The 19,176-nt window shown below is 39.8% G+C and overlaps 1 protein-coding gene across 1 annotated transcript in view; it reads left to right on the top strand.

The window, feature by feature from the left end:
* ATP13A5 (ATPase 13A5) overlaps window positions 1-19,176 on the top strand; it is a 107,070-nt gene that overhangs the window by 20,750 nt on the left and 67,144 nt on the right. The window contains exons 6-10 of the mRNA XM_058661297.1: window positions 867-936; window positions 3,926-4,060; window positions 10,041-10,113; window positions 11,021-11,149; window positions 17,059-17,229. Of these exons, the coding sequence (XP_058517280.1) occupies window positions 867-936; window positions 3,926-4,060; window positions 10,041-10,113; window positions 11,021-11,149; window positions 17,059-17,229 (578 nt within the window). The remainder of the gene's footprint in view (window positions 1-866; window positions 937-3,925; window positions 4,061-10,040; window positions 10,114-11,020; window positions 11,150-17,058; window positions 17,230-19,176) is intronic.

A 19,176-nucleotide genomic window follows, 5' to 3' on the forward strand; every position in this document is an offset into this window, starting at 1 on the left:
AAGATTTAAAACAACTTATTGAAAAGTCATATTTACAGAGAGAAGGAGAGACAGAGAGAAAGATCTTCCATTTGCTGATTCATCCCCCAAGTGGTCACAATGGCCAGAGTTGAGTCAATCCAAAGCCAGGAGCCAGGACCTTCCTTCAGGTCTCACACGCATGTGCAGGGTCCCAAGACTTTGGGCCATCATCCACTGCTTTTCCAGGCCACAAGCAGGGAACTGAATGGGAAGTAGAGCTGCCAGGACATGATCTGGCACCTATATGGGATCCTGGGTCACATAAGGCGAGGACTTTAGCCACTAGCTACTGTGCCAGGTCCTGTTAAGTTATATTTAACTGTTTGGGAGTCCCCCTTTCTTTCTGGAGTAGAGAATCCTGCTGAATGCACCTTTACTTTCCAGAATGCTAGTCTCCATTCTATGAGGATATATGTGTGTATACTTGTTTCCTATATATATATCGTCATTCAGTTCAGTGCTATGCCTCTGTCCCATAGATACCAGGGTAAAATTGACATGGTTTTAACATCAGAGAGATCAAGAATGTCTGACAAGTCTAAGAATATGTTCATATCTTCTTGTTAGCTGTTCTTCAAATATAATCATTATTTTGAAACAAATGACTCAAAATATCATTTTAACTTCATTTTGATTCCTTGAGTTGTGACACAGACTTTTTCATACCAGCAAAATTTTGTCCATCATGTTGTTTCTTTTCATTTTAAAAATATGTAAGTACTTTAGGATTCTGTACTTGAACATAATTCTTTATTTGAAGCCACAAAATCGGCAGACGGCATAGAAGTAGGTAATACTCTGTTCTGTTCTGAACTAACCGGTCTGAGACAGTCGATTTTCTGCAGAAGATTGGTGTGTGGACCCAACGCTATTGAGGTTGAGATACAGCCCATATGGAAGCTGCTTGTTAAACAGGTGACTGCGTTTTTATTTTGCTTTTGATGAGTTTTTGTCTTTCCACTACTTTTTCTTTCTCACACTTTGAAAATTTTAGTAGCTTGTGAATGCTTTCATGAAAATCAAATTTGTGTTGCATGCAACTTTTTACTATTGCTCACTCACCTATACTTCTTCTGCCTATTGAGGATAGCCTATGAATCAATCAATTATATACATATGTGTGTGTATATATATGCATGTGTGTGTGTATATATATATATATATTTATATGTTTTAATATTTATATATATAGTCCCAGAATTTCTACCGGACACTTTTCAAGAGCTAATTATTTTAAATTCACATACATCTTAAAATTTCTTCCTAGAAGTGGGGACAGGCTTCTTTTCTGAAATCGTCCATCTCTTTTGGGGTGAGGGTGGTGTTAGGCTGTTTTAGGGATTTTCATGGAGGTTGTGGTGGTGGCACTGGTGTGGTATCTTAGCTTGTGCTGCTATGACACAATATCATAAACTGGTTTCTTTAAACTACAAATATTTACTCCTCCTGTTTGAAAGGCTGGGAAGTTTCAGATCATCTCGTCCTGGGTTTCAGATTACCACTTTCCCACCCGGTCTTCAAATGAGGGACATTTATCCCACCACCAGAACTCTACTCTTGTAGGAGCGCAGCTCATGTTAATTCACATCTAATGTGAGTGAAGGCCCCACCTCGAAAGAGTAACATGCTGTGGGACAGGTTTTGAAGTAGGAGATTAAGCGGGACACAAAATACTTGCCATTTACAGAGGGCAATGTATCCCTTCCATAGTTTCTGAGGATTTGTAGCATATTACTTGGGTGTTTTTCAAATGGCTTTATTATTTCCATTTCTTGAGAATGACTGTTCTTTTTTTAGTGGTTTGGTTTGTTTTCACATTAGTTTTCCTTTGTGCTTCGAAGTTATTTTCGTCTTAAGTAAGATATTTTTCCATGACCATTTTCCCTTGTCCCCCTGTGCTTGTTGTTTCTTTTTGATAGCTCTGACTTTGCTGCCAAATGGTATCCATTGGGTTTCAATTATAGAACCAGGTCTGTCTTGGAGTTCTGGGTACCTGTTCCTGAGCAATTTACCAGACGCAGCTCCTGAGCCATTCAGAGGGTTTGGCACAATTCCGTTTACCATGAGCTCTGTTCCCTCCTGTTTTACCCTTGGCGAGCAAGCATCACTGGCTACTTTTCTCAGCGCTTGCCCAGGACAGGAAACCTGCTCCCATCCCTGCTTATTTCTAGCCCCTGTAGGGCGCTTTGAGTCTCTGTTATCCCTAGAGCTAAGATGCTAGCTAGCTGTAGCTATCTAACTATTGTCTGGTACTCAGGAGCTGGAAACATAGTCTATTTGATGCGGTCTGTTTCTAGTTCATGAATATGGTCATTTAGTTTGTAAATGTGGCCTTATCTATTTTTAAAATTAAAAAGCATCTATTATTGTCCTGTGTCTGGATCAGAAAAAAAGGATAGTGCTTCACATTTTACTTTCTGAAGTAACTTTTGGCTTACAGAAAAATTGAGTGGGAGGTACAGAGATTTCCCGTATACTGGTGACCTCACATGGGCACAGCCTCCAGAAGTATCAAAAAGCACATTACTTTTAAAACTTCTTAGTTAAGTACATTTTCTTGCTTCCAAAGACTCTCCCAGGTGTCAGTTCGATCTTCTCTGAAAGGAGCTTGTGTTTTTCTGGCACCTATTGATTAGATATTTAGTGAAAAAATAGCAAGTAAAATTATTTCCTCACATCTAGTTTCAAAAGAATATTAAACAAGAGAGATGAATTAATTATGATGATGTTTCATCTCCAAGAAGTATTTAAACAATTTTATGCTGCATTTGTATGAACTCAAAATCGTATTATAATTAGCACACAATCTACAATTAGATCATTCTGCACTAAGCAAACAAAAGAGCTCTGATTTACAAGTAAAACCCCTTGTATGGAAGTAATAACAAACATTAAGGAACAAAACCTTTTTTTTAGTGTGCAAAATATGTTTAAGAGCTTAAGAAACCCTTAAAATGTTCAAGGGCTTAAGAAACCCTTAATATGTTCAAGGGCTTAAGAAACCCTTAAACCATTATTGTATTAACTGATGTCATTTCATTTTTAGGATTAAAGTAAAATTTAGTTATACGAAGTAAAGGAAAGCTATAGTACCACTGTTTGGGCCAATATTTCCTTTGGGTTGTCATGACCATCAAGGGACGTTCCTCAGGAAAAGGCATGTTGCTTTGTTCCACTGGGACGTCTATGCTCACTGCAAGTGTATACCATCCAATCCATCTTCTCAGATTTTTCCCCTCTATGTTCATTTTTTAATGGGAAAGTCAGCCAGACCAAAACAGGAAAATTGAGGGAGTAAAAAAAAAAGAAGTTACCCAAGCCTTTGGTATTTAGTAACAGGAGACCTAAAGTGTGCAGGCATGACTGGTCTTGGAGGCCATGACGCCTTCTGTTCATGATTTTCCCTGACAGCCTTGCACAAATCCTATTCAGGATCCCTCTCTGTTCAAGGGCAAGGTCAAAGATGACAGTCAACTGTTTGAGGACCTGAGACCTAGTGAATTATTGTTTTCAAATGACCTGGATAATTTTCTTTGAACAGCTTTATTAAATCTGAGTATAAAATAATACGAAAAATAAATCGGCAATGAAAATGTTCAAGATGAAACTTTATTTTTAAAAGAGACCGAGTCATGTGTCTATTCCATGTGTCTCTATCTGTTTTAAGAAATTAAGTTGTTGAATTTTTTACTAGCAAAATATTCTTGAAAATCCCAAATAAATGTTATCAAATTTTGAGCATGCTTTTTAGTAATTAAAATAAGTTTGCTTCTACCATATCATAATCTACACACTTGACATGATCTCTACCCAAATAATAGAGTTGTATGTGAATTCTTACCCATTAGATGTTACTCTATGTTGGTCCATGCAAATAACCCAAGGGCTGTTTTTGCTTCTACAGGTTTTAAATCCATTCTATGTGTTCCAAGCCTTCACCCTCACTTTATGGCTGTGTCAAGGTTACATTGAATACTCTGTGGCCATCATCATTTTAACCATTATATCTATTGCCTTAAGTGTCTATGATTTGCGACAGGTAGGTGATAAATCTCATCTGGGTTGTGTTAAGTGGGATCCTATTTCTCCTCTTGGTGAGGAAGGAAAGCTTATTATGGGCTCTCCACTGAGAGCAAGGAGTTGCTTTGTCAGACCCAAGCTGTCCAAAAGCACATGCAAACACTCACCAGTGTAGAGTCTCCAGACAGGGGTGCAAGAAGACCAAGCGGAATTTGTCTTCACCAACTCTCATTATCGGCTAAGGCCTTCATGGGCATTGACATTAGAAGGACTGTGAGGCTGTTCCTGAAAATGGTCTCTTTACATAATTATTGCATTGGTACTGCACATTTTCCTGACAGTGTTTACAATTAATTTCAATCTCTCTCTTAAAATTCCTTCATAATGTATATTTCCATAGTTGCAATTCAGACATACCATTCTTTTTGTAATTTATTTTAAAAAAAGCTTTAGAAGATTTTTAAAATAATAGCAACTGTTCGTATCTGTGGAGCACAGTGTAATGTTTCTATACACATTGTACAAGTGTACTGATAAGATCAGGGTAATTAACATTTATGTCTCTAGGTCATTATATTAGTATTAGACTCTTGGAGTTTATCCTTCTCGCTTGCTTTTTTTTTTTTAAATGAATTATTGTAAGTTCTAGCTACTACATTGTGCTGTATAGTACTAGGGACTAATTCTTTTTATCTATCTCCAATCAGGTATGCTTTTATTTAAGGGAACCACAAACAGACACAGGAATTCTTGCGTTTAGAAACAAACAAACAAATAAACAAAAAACAGGTTTCATTCTGTACACTCCCTAGAACAGTGTTCCAGCAGGAGAATTACCTGACACTCGTGAACTTCCAGCCAATAGAATAGAAATAACAAGAATATGCTCTTTTGAAAATTTTTTTTCTTTACAGTCGATTCTTACTTTCTAAATATTTAAAATTACTATGTTATGAGAGAATCCACAAGAAGTAATTCAAACGCTTCAATACAAAATACATCTTTTAATTTATTAATACATTATCAGTTGAATATAGCTTTTCATGCTTTTTACTCTATTAAGTGAACATACACGTTCAAACTGCTAGAAATCTTATTTTAAAAATTAAAATAAAATGTTTCTGTGCACATTGATTTGGCACTTCCATTTCCTAAGTTATTTTTTATATAATGGCAATCCAGCAAGTGAATGAAAAATTCTAAATCATGCTTAAAAATGGAGATTCGATTATCCATGACATATCGCAATTTATTCAACCCTCCTATTTTTATGAGAAATAAGGTAATTTCCCAGAATTTTTGCTGCCATAAATAACATTGAATTATTATAGACATGTACTTGCATATGCGTGTTTGCAGTTTTTAAAGTTTTACTTATTTATTTGAAAGACAGTGTGACAGATTGAGGGAGAAATGAGAGAAATGTTTCTGTCCACTCTTTCACTCTCAGATGATTTCAGCTGGGCCAGGCTCAAGTGACAACCCAGGTAGCTATCTGTGTTTCCCACACTTGTGCTTTCCCTTGGTAGCAGAGGGTTAGACTGGAAGTAGAGCAACCAGGACTTGAACCAGAATCTTAACTTGGGAATCCAATATTGTAAGCAACAGCTTAACTCCCTGCACCACATTGCCAGTCCTTGCCCTTTTTATTTTTTAGCATAGCAATCAAAAGCCATGTTATTGAATTAAAAGATATGTATAATTTGAGTTTTAATAAATGTTGTTGTAAGAGGAGTGTTCAAAATGTTCATGGAAAATATACATTTGGAAACAAACCACATGGATTTTTAAAAATTGCACTAAATTATACCTCTCTTTAAATTCCATTTTTATGAGATTTTTGAAGTATCCTCATGCCTCACATTATTTTCTTCAAGGGAAATAATTTCTTCCCTCAGTAACACACAAAGTAACAATTTCCCCAGATCCTGACCAGTATTGGCTATTATATAGTGATGCTTAAAATGCTTCTAATATGCTTTTAAGAAATTGATGCTTTAGTTTACATTTCGATGACTAACAGAGAAAGTACACACATTTCCCCTTGTCTAATAGAGTTCAGCATTTTCCTTTGTGTTATTGACCTCTTTGTAGCCACCATGAATGTGAAAATGTTGGAGTTTTCACTCTTTTTTTCCCCCAAAGGACTTTGGCTTTTGCATTACATTAAAAATTATGTATAGAGTCAAACATGTTTTTTTCTTTCTTTTTAACAAATCCTGCATTTTCTGTTTTGTTTATGAAATTCTCCCCTCCCAGAGTTAGGTAGTCCCTACTTTTCCCCTTTGTAATTTGCTTAATGTTTATTTTAAAATCCTCAATGGAATTTAGCCATTCAGGTTCTGCATCTTTAGTAGACCCTGAGATTCCTTTGCTGAAAACAGACTGACATGAGAGTCACAGATTTGATGCAAAGTATTTCCTTGAAAAACTGGAAAGGAATTAGAGGGCAAACAGTAATCCCATTAGCAGCTGGTATTTGTTAATAAGAGCTTATCTGATGCAACCTGAAAGGCATCTTGTAATACTGTGCACAATGGGCCAGGCTCCTGAAGTTGCTTTTCGGTTTAGATCACGGTCCTTGACGATCAATACCTGCTCGGTATCACACAATTAGTAATAGGCCCACACATCCATGATGTGTGTATTTGTGTGAGCCATAGCAGATTGCAAAAAGAAATACTTACCATGATGCAGTCCTACTGTTACCTGAGAAGGAAGCAGAGGGACATGAGAGAGATGTCCCACAAATGCAACCAGAAACAGTGGCCACATACCTTACACTGAGGCTTCCTGATTCAGTCTGTACACTGTCCCACGAGCAAAATCTCAGAGTGATCAGTGAACTCCCCCAGCAGATTTGGGGCAGAATGGGTCAGGAGGATGGGTGGCAAGAGTGAAAGGAAGGCATTTACTGTCATCTACAAATTGTTCTCTTCAGCCATTTTGAAGTTCATCATTTCGCTGAATGAAAGATTTAGCTAAACAAGCATAGGCTACTGGCAGTTTAAGAAGTGAGGTATTTGCAGGAGTGGAATAAGCGAACTTCCTGCATCTACTCAGAAGGTTCCCCAAACCAAGCTTAGAATCACTCCTGCAGGTACGTTTGGGGCAGGTACATGTGCCAAGCTTGGCATTCTATTCCTGAGCATGCTGCCATACTGCATTGCTGGACTCTGCTATGGGTGGCACCTGCAAACAGTTCTGAGTGCTTTGCATTCAGTCACAACTGAGTAGGGCTCAAGAGGCCCCAGAGTTAAAGCTCTCATTACTTGACTGTGGAGGAAATTGAGCCACAGCCACCACAAGACCCTGGAGCACAGATGCTGAATAATAACAGTGTGCAAATTAGTCTTGGAAACGGATTCTGATCCCACTGAACAGGAACTAGAGAAACCAGAGGGAGCCTAATGAAAATCAGGCAGCGAGCTTCACAATCATAGCAAGCGTTGCAGTACTTGCCTTCTCCCAGCTGATTAGTTGTCATAGAAACCAGTGTTTGTAGAATTTTTGAGCATATATCAGCTCAAAGAGTAGGCTTACAGGATCCCACTGCAGCATTGTTGGCAGAAGTGGAATAACACACTTCTGTGAAATGTCTATCTACTAAAGTTCTACTACATGATGGACTCTGAGGAAGCCACAAAACTACCTGGCAAGACAGACATGATGGACTAACAGAGAGAGCTGCCATGGCTGCCCATTAGTGCACTAATGCAGGATGAGTCACAGGGAGTAGAAGGAAGAGTGCTTCCCTGGGGTTGGAGAGGACCATGCATGGAGTGGAGGGAATGTTTGAGCAAGGTTTTAAAGGAAAGAGTAGAAAGTGTTTGCTAGAAACAAAGAGTTGGACATTCCAGGCAGGGGTGTGAGCTAATGCATGGAGCATGAGAGGTTACACAGAATGCTAAATGGACAAACAAACCTGGCCTTAGGCCATAATGTGTTTGGAGACTTGCTGTCAAGAATCATTAACTCCTATTGCACTCCATCCAAATGTGCTGATGTTCACTCCATCCCTGCCCCACCCTTGAACTCGGATGAAAGTATCCTGGCATTGACTGAGTGGGTTTACTATGCAAAAAACCAACTTCAGATGCATTTAGAAGGAAAGACGCTTATCTCCTTATAGGGGAAGGTGCTGTTTTCAAACCCCAGAACTCATTCATCAACAGAAAGGCTTTAGCATCAATGGACTTGGATTTGGTGGTCAATCTTCGTGTTACGTAAAGGATTGTGAGGAACTTTCTTCAACATTTCCAACCCCACTGTGTTTGTTTTTGTTTCTTATGTGTTCACTGGAGATTGTAGCATTCTTCTGAGAACTGAAGAGAAATCCAGACAACATAGTTCAATTGCCTGGCACAGAGCAGCTCCTTGCCATTTTAAACTATTTGAAGATAAAAATAATTTAACTATTTTTTTAAACTCTAATATTTCCTCCCAAGTAGGTAGAAGTTAAAATGGCAGTGACCAAAGGAGTTTGCTAGGCAAGAAAATAATCTCAAATACAGTTAGATCCAAGGATGTTCATCTTCCTAAGGGCGAGCTGTGTGGATGAGTGCTTCATATATAGGGTTGGTCAGCATCACAGGGGTCCTGCCTGGCTCCAGTGTTCTTGCTACACAATGGCACTGACCATTATCACTATTTACATCCTAGACACGTGATGCCCAGCAAACAGACAGTCAAGCCTCAAGGAGTCACATGAGGACAAAGAATATGTAACCAACAGCGGTATCACATCTACCTTTCAGTTGGCCCCAATTAGTGATGTTTAGCTTTTGTGCAAAGTGGAAATAAAATTATGTGGGCTTTTTGTTATGAATATTTACACTGCATTCATTATATTCTATTAAGGGGGAAAGTTTTATAATTGCAAGTGATGTTTGTTTTAGCCTACTGACATCTCTAATGTTAAAATTTATCAGCAGAGCAGGTCACAATACTTGGCACTTAAAAAGAAGTTACATGTTTAAGTTCAGTTAGCTGCATTTAAGTATTGCTGATGACTCAATCCGTCTTCTATGTAGAGGCATCTAAGTCACTGACATGTGTACACGAAGAAGTGCCTGCAGGGCAGCACAGTCCTGCCTCTTAGCACCAAGGTCTTTCAGGCTAATGGTGTCCCACTGATACTAAGACTGGGGTGTAGGAAATCTGCTCTCCCTGCTGCATTCCCCTCCTGGGTGTTTTCCTAGGAAACGCTGCCTCCAATTTTCTGGTCACCTTCTATCTTCTCCCCCTTTTCAGTCATATCTCAATAATGGCTAATGTTTCCATCTCAGGCAAACTTTTCCAGGTGTTACAGTCTCAAAACTGGTTTTTCAGCACAACTGCCTCATATTAACTAACATCATGAACTCTTAGCTCTGTTTCCTATACGGAGGACTTTATAAAAATGCACTCATTTAATAACTTAGCCCAGTGAAATTGATACTGTGAGGACATACCTTGTCAGATAGAAAAGGGTGTGGGGAGTGTCAACATGGCTAATAGCTATTAAGGTTAATGACACCTAACTAGCAGCACTGGGATTTATAATAGAACAGTGTGATTCCAGTGTGGATATGCAGGCATATCCGGTCATCAAGGCACAACCCAGTTAGTCCCAGACTCTTACAAGTATATCCTCTTCCAGATTTAGTGTTCTACAGCTGGGGAAACAAGAGAATGACAACCTGTCCAATGTTTTTCTTATTTCTGATTATGAATCTTTGAGAAGTGAAGACTTAGTCCCAGAGTGTACATCCTTGAGGCAATGGCTGTGCATAGGATTGAAATAGAATTAAACTCACAAACACATTGGCTGCTGCAAGTAGGGGTCGAGTAGAGCAGGGTTTGGGACAGGGAAGCTACTCTATCTAAAGTAAAACATGGGTGCTTTGCCCAGAGTAGGTTTGACTGTAAGGAGGGTGCTCATTTTTTTTTACACTGACGTCATGTGGTTTTCAGGTTATGGACTGTCTAATCTTTAACCCTTGATTTTAAATTGATAGCAATCAGTTAAGCTGCACAGCCTTGTGGAGGAACACAACAAAGTCCAAGTTACAATCATCGTAAAAGACAAAGGTAAATGATATATTCTGCTGGCGTCACCATTCTGATCTTCCAGGGATGGACTCAGTCTTATTTGTCTTTGATTATTAGCCAAGGAAACAAGGGCTTTTCTAATCAAATATAGGACCGGGACTTGGGTGAGACAAAGGAGGTGTCAAAGACACAAAATTTAAGGCAGCAAATAATAACACAAATCCTAACCCTGCATCTGCATTGGCCCCACAGTAAGTGCCTCCTTAAATTCCATACTCCAGGCCCCCACGTTGCATCACACTCATTCCAGCTTAGATTGGATGATTTCTGTCCAGTGCCTGGGTCACTTCCACTTCCCACTGCCCTCACATTTCATTCATTTAAATGTGAATGGGTAAACTCTTTAAAGGGCCTCTGACTGCCTCCACTGATCATCTGAAAAAACTTGGCATTGTGCATTTTCAACTTCCATCTGGCATTGGGCCTGGATGGGACTTTTGTATGCTGGATGGGCATGTGCTATTTGCTCTGAGCTAGTCTGAGGTGGGGTGGCCGTGGTTCTCCACAGGGGAGTAAGGAACTAGGCCCTAGGGCTGCAAGAGCTTTCTGAACAACTAACCTCAGACTCCAATCTAAAGAGACACAATGTGCTGTAGGGAATCAGGATCCCTGCCAATGAAAGCACGTGGCAGCCAAACAACACATTTCCATTGACCAATGTGGGTAGGGCACTAGCTGGGCACTAAGCTCAAGGTGAGGTTATGTTGTGGAGCCAAGGTTTTACTATATCCTGTGGACCCATTCCCTCGCCTTGGTTCTCTTCCAATTTTCAGTTGAGTGCGAAGGAGCTTGAGTAGGTAAACAGGCAGAGTAGTTCTTGACAAGCTGGTTAATACATGGAAGCAGAAAAAAGTCAGGTCCTCATGGAAACTTTGCTCCTGTACAGGTTTACAGCAGCTGGAATCCCGTCTTCTGGTTCCTGGAGACATTCTTACTCTACCAGGGAAGTTTTCGTTGCCATGTGATGCTATTCTGATTGATGGGAGCTGTGTAGTGAATGAAGGCATGCTCACAGGTATGTAGTTATTCTGGAACTTCCTCCTTCTTGTCCAACATCCAGGAAAGATATTAACAAATCAGATCCAGATAGCCATACCTTCCTTCTAAGATTCTAAGAGATAAGTGATGGGGACTAGCATGGTGGCACAGTGATTTAAGTTGCAGCTTGAAACACAGGCATCCTGTATCAGAGCAGTGATTAGATTCCTACCTATTCTGCTTCTGACCCAGCTCCCTCTTTAGGTAGTAAGTAATGGATCAAATGCTTGGTCCTATGCATGTGGGAGATTAGGATGTTTATGGCTCCTGGCTTCAGCCTGGTGCAGACTTGGTCTTGTGTCTACTTGGCTGGGGTGAACCAACTGATGAAAAACTTCTCTCTCTCACTTTCTCCCTCTGCATATGCATCTCCCTCTCCATCACTTCAAACAAATATTTTTTAAAAAAACTTAATGAATGTCTTACGAAAGAAGTCATATATCAATATAGACATGATACACACAACCAGCAATTATTGAATAATTTGCATGTTACGCCAAAGTAAATGCAAAATAAGAGTTATTTCATAACACATATATTTAATTGTCCTGTGGGTGGCATGAGTAGGGTGCTTTGATTTTAGCAAATGGGCAGCCCTGTACAACTTGAAGTACAGTTTGCTTATAGATATGGAAAGGGTTTATGCATTATCCAAGCAAAACACAGCTTGAAGCCCCAACACCTCCCATGACTGGGAGGGTTCAGAGATTTTTGTCTCCTCAAATACTCTATGGAAGGAAGACTGCAGAGGCAAAGGTCTCCCTGGATGGCAGAGTTGGAGCTGAACCTTAGGGCAGAGACCATTCCATAGTTCCCATCCACTGTGTGTTCGTATTTCCAGTTGATCTCATAGAGCAGGACACCAGTCCTTCTGGTTGAAACTCATGCAGCCCTAGTTTTCATATTTAACTTGGGAAGTCTGCTTTGTTTGTGTGATTAGTAAGGTACTATTTGTAAAATATTCTTTAGACAAAAATAACCATAGCACATTCTAATGAGAGAAGAGCCCATACAGCAAGACAAAAATAAAAACTGTCTTTCTGTGCTTACAAATTGTTGACTTTTTCTGTTTCCAAATGTTATAAAGATGGGAGTGAAAAAAAAGCACACACATTTTTTTAACATCTTCTTAAATGTAATGAGAGTTCATTATCCATCCCCAAATTGTTCAACACAGCAGATTTCACATTAAAAATGGGTCTGCTTAATTTAAAATTGAGACAAGAAAATGTAGTAAACACAAATATATTCAGTATAATTACAAATACTCCTGTAATGTGTTTGAAGTCTAACTGCCTTATAATGACGGTGATGACGATTTGCATACTGATCATATCTCTTATCTGAAATGTTGCCATAGTACCCGATGTGCAAACCTCACGCTCAAAAAAAAGTCCTCCCAGCTCAGATGCAGAAACCGTCTCACATCTCCCAGCAGCAGCCTGACAATGAAGAATGACTTCTCTGCTTGGCAGCAGGGAGCGTTGCAGCGAGAAATAGGAAAGAAGGAATGGCCTGCTGCCCTGCCTCTGCTCTTTCTCTCTCGCTGACCGGGCTGTGCAGTACTCATTAGATTTCCAGGAAAACTCGGAGAGCTCCAGAGAAGTAGAAATGGTACATACTGTTGTCTTTGAAATGTGCAGAACTTCCCTAAAATGACCTGAAATGGCAAGTGGCCTTTCCCATTGCCTGGCTTTGGAAAAACAAAGTCAGCAGCACTAAAGTATGTGATACTGACATGTGGTATGTGTAAGAGATTACAGTTATCAGTTTTGCTGGGTGACACATTAAACAGGAATATATATGTATAAATATAAATATAAATATAAACATATGTATACACACATTATACATTACATATATGACTCCTTCCACTCATGTGGACAAGGTCCTCATTGAACAATTAGAACACAGGAATTCGATTTTGAAGCTACAAATGTCTTGCCTGGACATGCATCGGTAAATATAACTCTGATATTTTCTCTCCTATGTGCAAACATGGTTTTTAACATATAGTAGTCTTTCTTTATGGAAGAATAAAAGTAGCAAATACTGTTCTCTGAGTATCTCTATAGCAACTTACTTCTTAGGAGTAGATTTTACATCTCACTTCATTCTGGCATAAAACAATTGAGATAAGAGTTATTATAATATCAGCTTGCAAACAAGGGAACTGAGGTGCAAAGAAATCAGGGATGCTTAGCCAGCAGGTGAATCAGAACTGGATGTAGCACTTGCTCTCAGGCATAAAGGATCCTGAGAGTGGGCAGTGTGAATCGATGGGGGTGAAGCTGCAACCTTTATTTTGGTGCCTTGTGGCCTTGGCTCTATAGTTGGCATTGCTGTCCAGAGCAGTAGCTTATTGAGAGCAGCCTCTACATTCCCATTGTCTTTGCCTCCACCTAGCACTACAAACTCATTTGTGCACTTATATGCATATTTTGGTTCCAAAGTTTGCCAGTCTTGGACAGATTCAGTGGGAAGGGGCTGACACAAGTTCTCCCCATCATCAGCAGCCTGCCCAGTTCCTGGCTCCCAGTTGGGTACCCTGAGTTCTGTAAGGCATTGGCAAGAAGGGAGGCAATTTGGAAAGGGCAGTTCTTATCCTTGTTTCTCTCACTCCACTTGGCCTGGGAAGCCTGAGACCATTGGCTGGGATGGTACATGTTATCATTTGTCCTCCTTTCAGTGAACAAAACATAGGAGCCTCCTCCCAGTCCAGGGATGTTCATGCTGCTAGAGATGCAGTGGAGAGAAAGTATGGCAAGTAGAAAAATTTGCTCTGCCTCTCAGAAAGTCCCTAAAATGATGAATGACTTTGGAAATTCCAAAGCCAATCATCACCTCCTCTGTCATTTTTTTTTTTGCCTCCTTCTTAAGGCCATAAAACTCTTCAGGATCTAGCTCCTCCCAAAAGCAAGGAGGAAGAGCCAAAATATAATCTGTGCATTTGGGGAGGATGGGAATCTGTGAATAATTTTTTCATAGTTCTCATATCTATTAAGCACCCTGCTAGCATTTTACTTATGGTACTTTATTCATTTACCTGGGTGAATCTGAGATCCAGGGAAGAGAAGTAATTTGCCTAAGATCACAGCCTGAAAGTGGTGAAGTTGGATGTAATTTCCTTTGTTTACTTGTTCATTCTTTCATTCATCCCAGAGGTGTTAATTAGCAACCACTCTTCTGGAGATACAGATAGTGAATGAGGCAGATAGGATTTCTGTCTAGAATGAAGACAGGAAAGTGTATTTAAGACAGAAATGCACAGCAATTTTGAGTTTAGTGAAAAAGAGAAAGCACACAAATCCAGGCATTCGGGTCCCCAGAGCCTGTTGTACCCTTTATTTCTTCGGTTACAATTCCCTTCCTCCCTGTCTATGCATCAAATTACCAACTTATTTGGCAGACATGCACACACCCCATTCAGAATCTTGACGTGGAGATGCAAGGCTGTCTGCGGGAGATTCTTTCACATTGGCATCCGGTCAGACAAATGTTGATGGATTGTTGATGGATCTGCATGTAGTTGATGGATTACACATCTTCTCTTCTTCCTTTCTTTTATCTGATTTGTCACTGTCTTTTAAGGAAAACCCAGAAAAGCCTTCTTTGTGCCAAGCATTGTGTAGTATGCTGGGGTCACAAAGTCAATGGGAAATAGTCCCTGCTTTCAAACCGTTTGCAGTCTACAGGTACCACAACTATAAATAAACAAAGACATAATATTTCAAACACTGGCACCATGTGAAGGTGTCTGACTCCTTGGGAATATGAACAAGAATCTTCGTTTCACAGCAGAGTTCTGCAAATGGCATGAGCCAATTCAATAATTCGGAATAAATAATGAGGGTGTCCCTAGAACTGTATCCAGTATCTTAGTACCTTTAATCTTCTGTAGATGAATTCATCCTTTCCTGGGATCCCAAAAAAGACAAAAGCATGAATTTTAGTATTATTGTCAATAGTGTAAAAGAGATATGAAAACCATTTCTGTGCGAGTTCATCTTACTGTAATGTTACCTCTGGAATATTATCTTTAATTCACTTTCCTGTTTGGATCAATACCTGCCTGCTTCCAATCTCATTGGTGTGTGTGTGTGTGTGTGTGTGTGTGTGTGTGTGTTGTGGTGGGGGGGAACTGTGTGTGAATGTTGCCTCAGCATAAGCATGTATTATGCACTGATGATCTGTGATCTACAGGGAGAAATATATTTTAAGTCATCAGTAAATGCTGACATTTCTCAAACAATTCCGTCAACAGCGTAGCATGGTGATTTGGACATTTTTGTAAAGGTTCGGTGATTTTTGCAAAGTCATCCAATAAATCCACAGAGTGAAAAAACACCATAATTGTCTTGAAGAAAATGGTACAGAGACAATGCTTGGCTAAAGAAATTTTCCATCAGATATGCAAGGCCACTGATAAAAATTTTACAGTTTGTTGCACCTTAGGATATAAAAAATGCATATCGTAAAAAAACCTAGTTTATAAAAACCAATCATAGAAAAACCTAGGTAATTGCTTTCTCTTAATTCATCCATACATTCTGCAGAAACATGTATTTAGAACCCATTATTTGTAAAACTAGGGAAAATGAGGAGCAGACAAAAATCATATATGTCAAAGTCCCAGCCTTCAGCTATTGCCTCAAAGGAGAGATAAGACCTACATTTATATAAATATAAACAATCCAATACTGTTTTCAATTAGAAAGATGATGTGTTATCATGCTAATTGTGCAGTTAGCGAAAGACTGATGAAAATTTTAAATTCATTCTAGTGCTCTCTAAATCTGAGCCAAGAGATATCATTACCAATTTTATTGTGTCTCTGAAATTCATTTACTTTTTTAAAATCAGAGCTGATTTTCTTCGCACCTTAAATATCCTGCCTTGCAGCCACCAGGGAAAGGGAGAAGATAGGTGTCAAGAAAGAACAGTGGTCAGTACATGGAAACGCATATGTGCTGCTTTGGCTGGAAGTGGGGCAGTAGAATAACAGCAACAACACTCAAGTTCCCAAGGACATGGACAATTTGGCAAGACAACCGGGCATTGTTTAGCAATGAAGCAAAGGGAAAATCTATAATTTTTTAAAATAAAATAAAGGAACCATTACTGGGAGTCACTTTGAGAAAGACCACTGAATGTGCTTTTCTAGCCTGGCTAACTGAGCTTAGGAGGGTAGGATGTCTATTGCTTTCATGTACTATTATATTCCCAAAACTCTGCACAACGTAAGTGTTTGAAATTATTTGATGACTGAATAAGTAGGTAAATGGATAAATGGATGAGGAAAAGACAAAGAAGAATGGTAGTCTTCTATATAAGAATGGTAGTCTTCTATAGTTATATGCTTTATAACTAACTGTAGGACAGATGAGCTTATATTTTTCTTTTTATTTGAAATGCAGAGTCTGTGTGTGTGTGTGTGTGTGTGTGTGTGTGAGAGAGAGAGAGAGAGAGAGAGATTGTTCAATGCCAAAATGGTCAGAACCAGGGGAGTTCAAAAACAGAAGCCAGGAGCTTCGTCTGGGTGCCCAAGCACCTGGGTGATCCTCTGCTGCTTTTCAAGGCACATTAACAGGGAGCTGGAGCAGAAGTGGGACAGCTGAATTTGAATGGATGCCCATACGGGATGCTGCCACCTGCCGCTGTATCATAGCCGTACTTCTCAGGTCCCAGTTGATCTTTACTATTTGAAGTAGAGTTAAGTGCACCACTGTTCGCATCACCAGCATCCCTAAGTACAATCTGATGAACCACAGAATGGGTATTAAGACTGCATGGGTTACACTTTGTATCACTTCTTGAAATTGGCAAGCTCCATTCCCAGTAACTAGCTGCATTTAGGTAGAATCAACAAAATGCAACCTTCTTTAGGAGAAAGTATACCTGTCACCAAGACACCACTGCCTCATGTGGAGAACACCAGGCCCTGGAAATCACACAGTTTGGAAGATTACCGGAAACATGTCCTTTTCTGTGGAACCGAAGTTATCCAGGCCAAGTCCTCCGGGCACGGGCCTGTAAGGGCAGTCGTTTTGCGAACAGGTCAGTGCATCCCACTTTTGTAAGCTTGGTCCTTGCATGGAAGTGTAGAGGATTGGAGCAGTGAAATTTTGCCTGTGATTATAGAGTTTACCACTTGCTGGTAAAAAATAGTCACACCCTTCCAGTCATTTGTATTCTAAATTGTCTCCATTTTAAACTGCATGATTCATTGTTAAAATCCCTTGTATGTGATGAAGCATAAACAGGGATGGTGCAGATTTCATACTTGTGTCTCTGGTTGCATATGTAGGCTTTTTCTCCTCTCCCTCTACATGCCTGCTGTGACCCCCAGGATGTGCTCCTTTCGGAGAGTTGCTGTGTAGGTTGTCTTTCAAGCTCCCTGCTGGACAGCTCCACTTGTGTGCATTACAGACGCATCAGAGTTAAGCAGATGAGAATGAAGCCATCGTCCTTCATTGCCTCTTCCTGCCAATAACATTATCTCCTGGTTAACCTGTTTGTATCATCTTTAAGACTGAATTTTCCCTCATACTAAAAGGGGCACCAAATCCCAAAGTTTTTGTAACTTCTTCCTGAATTCTGTCCCCTGTTCCTCACCCGCAAGATTGGTGTTTCAGACAGGTTATCACCATTGCATATCTAAATGATACAGAACAAATAGTCTTTTGACTGTTTCCTTTCCACTTGACCCCAGCTTTTCTCTGATCTGTCCTCTATCTGTCATGTAAGCATATTTTTCAAGGTGAAGTTTGAAAGAGTTTATACATATCATGCTCAAAACTTGTTACACCTAGCTGTGAGAGTTCCACTCTTTCACATGTTGCCCCACCAAGGCCATCCACCCTGATCCTGGCTTCTGGCCGCCATCACTTCACAAACTTACACAAGTCACAGCTTCACCTTGAACCTTTATATTACTGTGCCTTGATTTGGTCTGTAATTCAATTACTGAAAGTTTTTTTTAAGATGTATTGATTGATTTACAATCAGAGTTACAAAGAGAGAGGGAAAGACCACAGAGATGATCTATTCTCTGGTTTACTCCCTTAGATGCTCCCAATGGTCAGAGTTAGGCCAGGTCAAAGATAAGCTCTAGGAGCTTTTTTGGGTCTCCCATGTGGGTACAAGGGGCCCGAACCTTTGGATCATCTCCTGCTGCTTTCTCTCCTGCTGCTGAGCAGCCAGGGTGAATGTGCATCCATATGGATGTCACCAGTGCAGACTCTTTACCTGCTATGCCAGAAAGTCACTCCCACTGAACTTTTTGTTTCCTTGGGTGGCAAAACCACATTTGAGGACACCAGGTATCCAATGTAGTGGGAATAAGTCATTTCTCATGATCAAAGTACTGCCTCACTTCTAGAACATAGTCAATGATTTTAACCAGTAATTTAGACATATTGATAATCAATTACTAGGTGCTATGCATGCAATGACTACCAGAAAACTTTGTGGAAAACATGTTTCCCTTGAAGGAGGTTGTGACTTGGTGCAGGAGATAGATGGTCATATAGCTAACTGTATCATGGGGAGAGGAAGGCTGTATAATCCAGAGTCAGAGTCCCCAAAGAGTGAGAAGTGTTATTTTTGGTGTGCAATGCAGGGGTAGCATTCTGAAAACACTTAGTTGTCCAGATGGCATTTTGACTCACACCTGATAGGATGAGGTGGCTTTAGCCAACTAGATTAAAGCTAGAAGTACATGCTAATATTTGCTTTCAAAGCATAAAGGAAAAGCACATATAGCGGTCTTTGGAGGTCGTGAGGGGAGGGAATCTACAAGATCAATTCTGAAAGGTAGGAGCAGATTAGAGGATGGGAACCTCAAGAGCATGCCTATAAATCTGTATTTTATTCTAAGAGAAAAAGTATCTTGGAAGATTTTGCAGCATGATCAGAATAGCACAATCAGAGATCTAAACTTGCAGATTTTCTAGAATCAACTTGCCTTATGCATTCTTTTTTTAAAATTATCTTTTAAGAAGA

Source organism: Ochotona princeps, chromosome 3 (genome assembly GCF_030435755.1).
Source record: "Ochotona princeps isolate mOchPri1 chromosome 3, mOchPri1.hap1, whole genome shotgun sequence".
NCBI lineage: Eukaryota > Metazoa > Chordata > Mammalia > Lagomorpha > Ochotonidae > Ochotona > Ochotona princeps.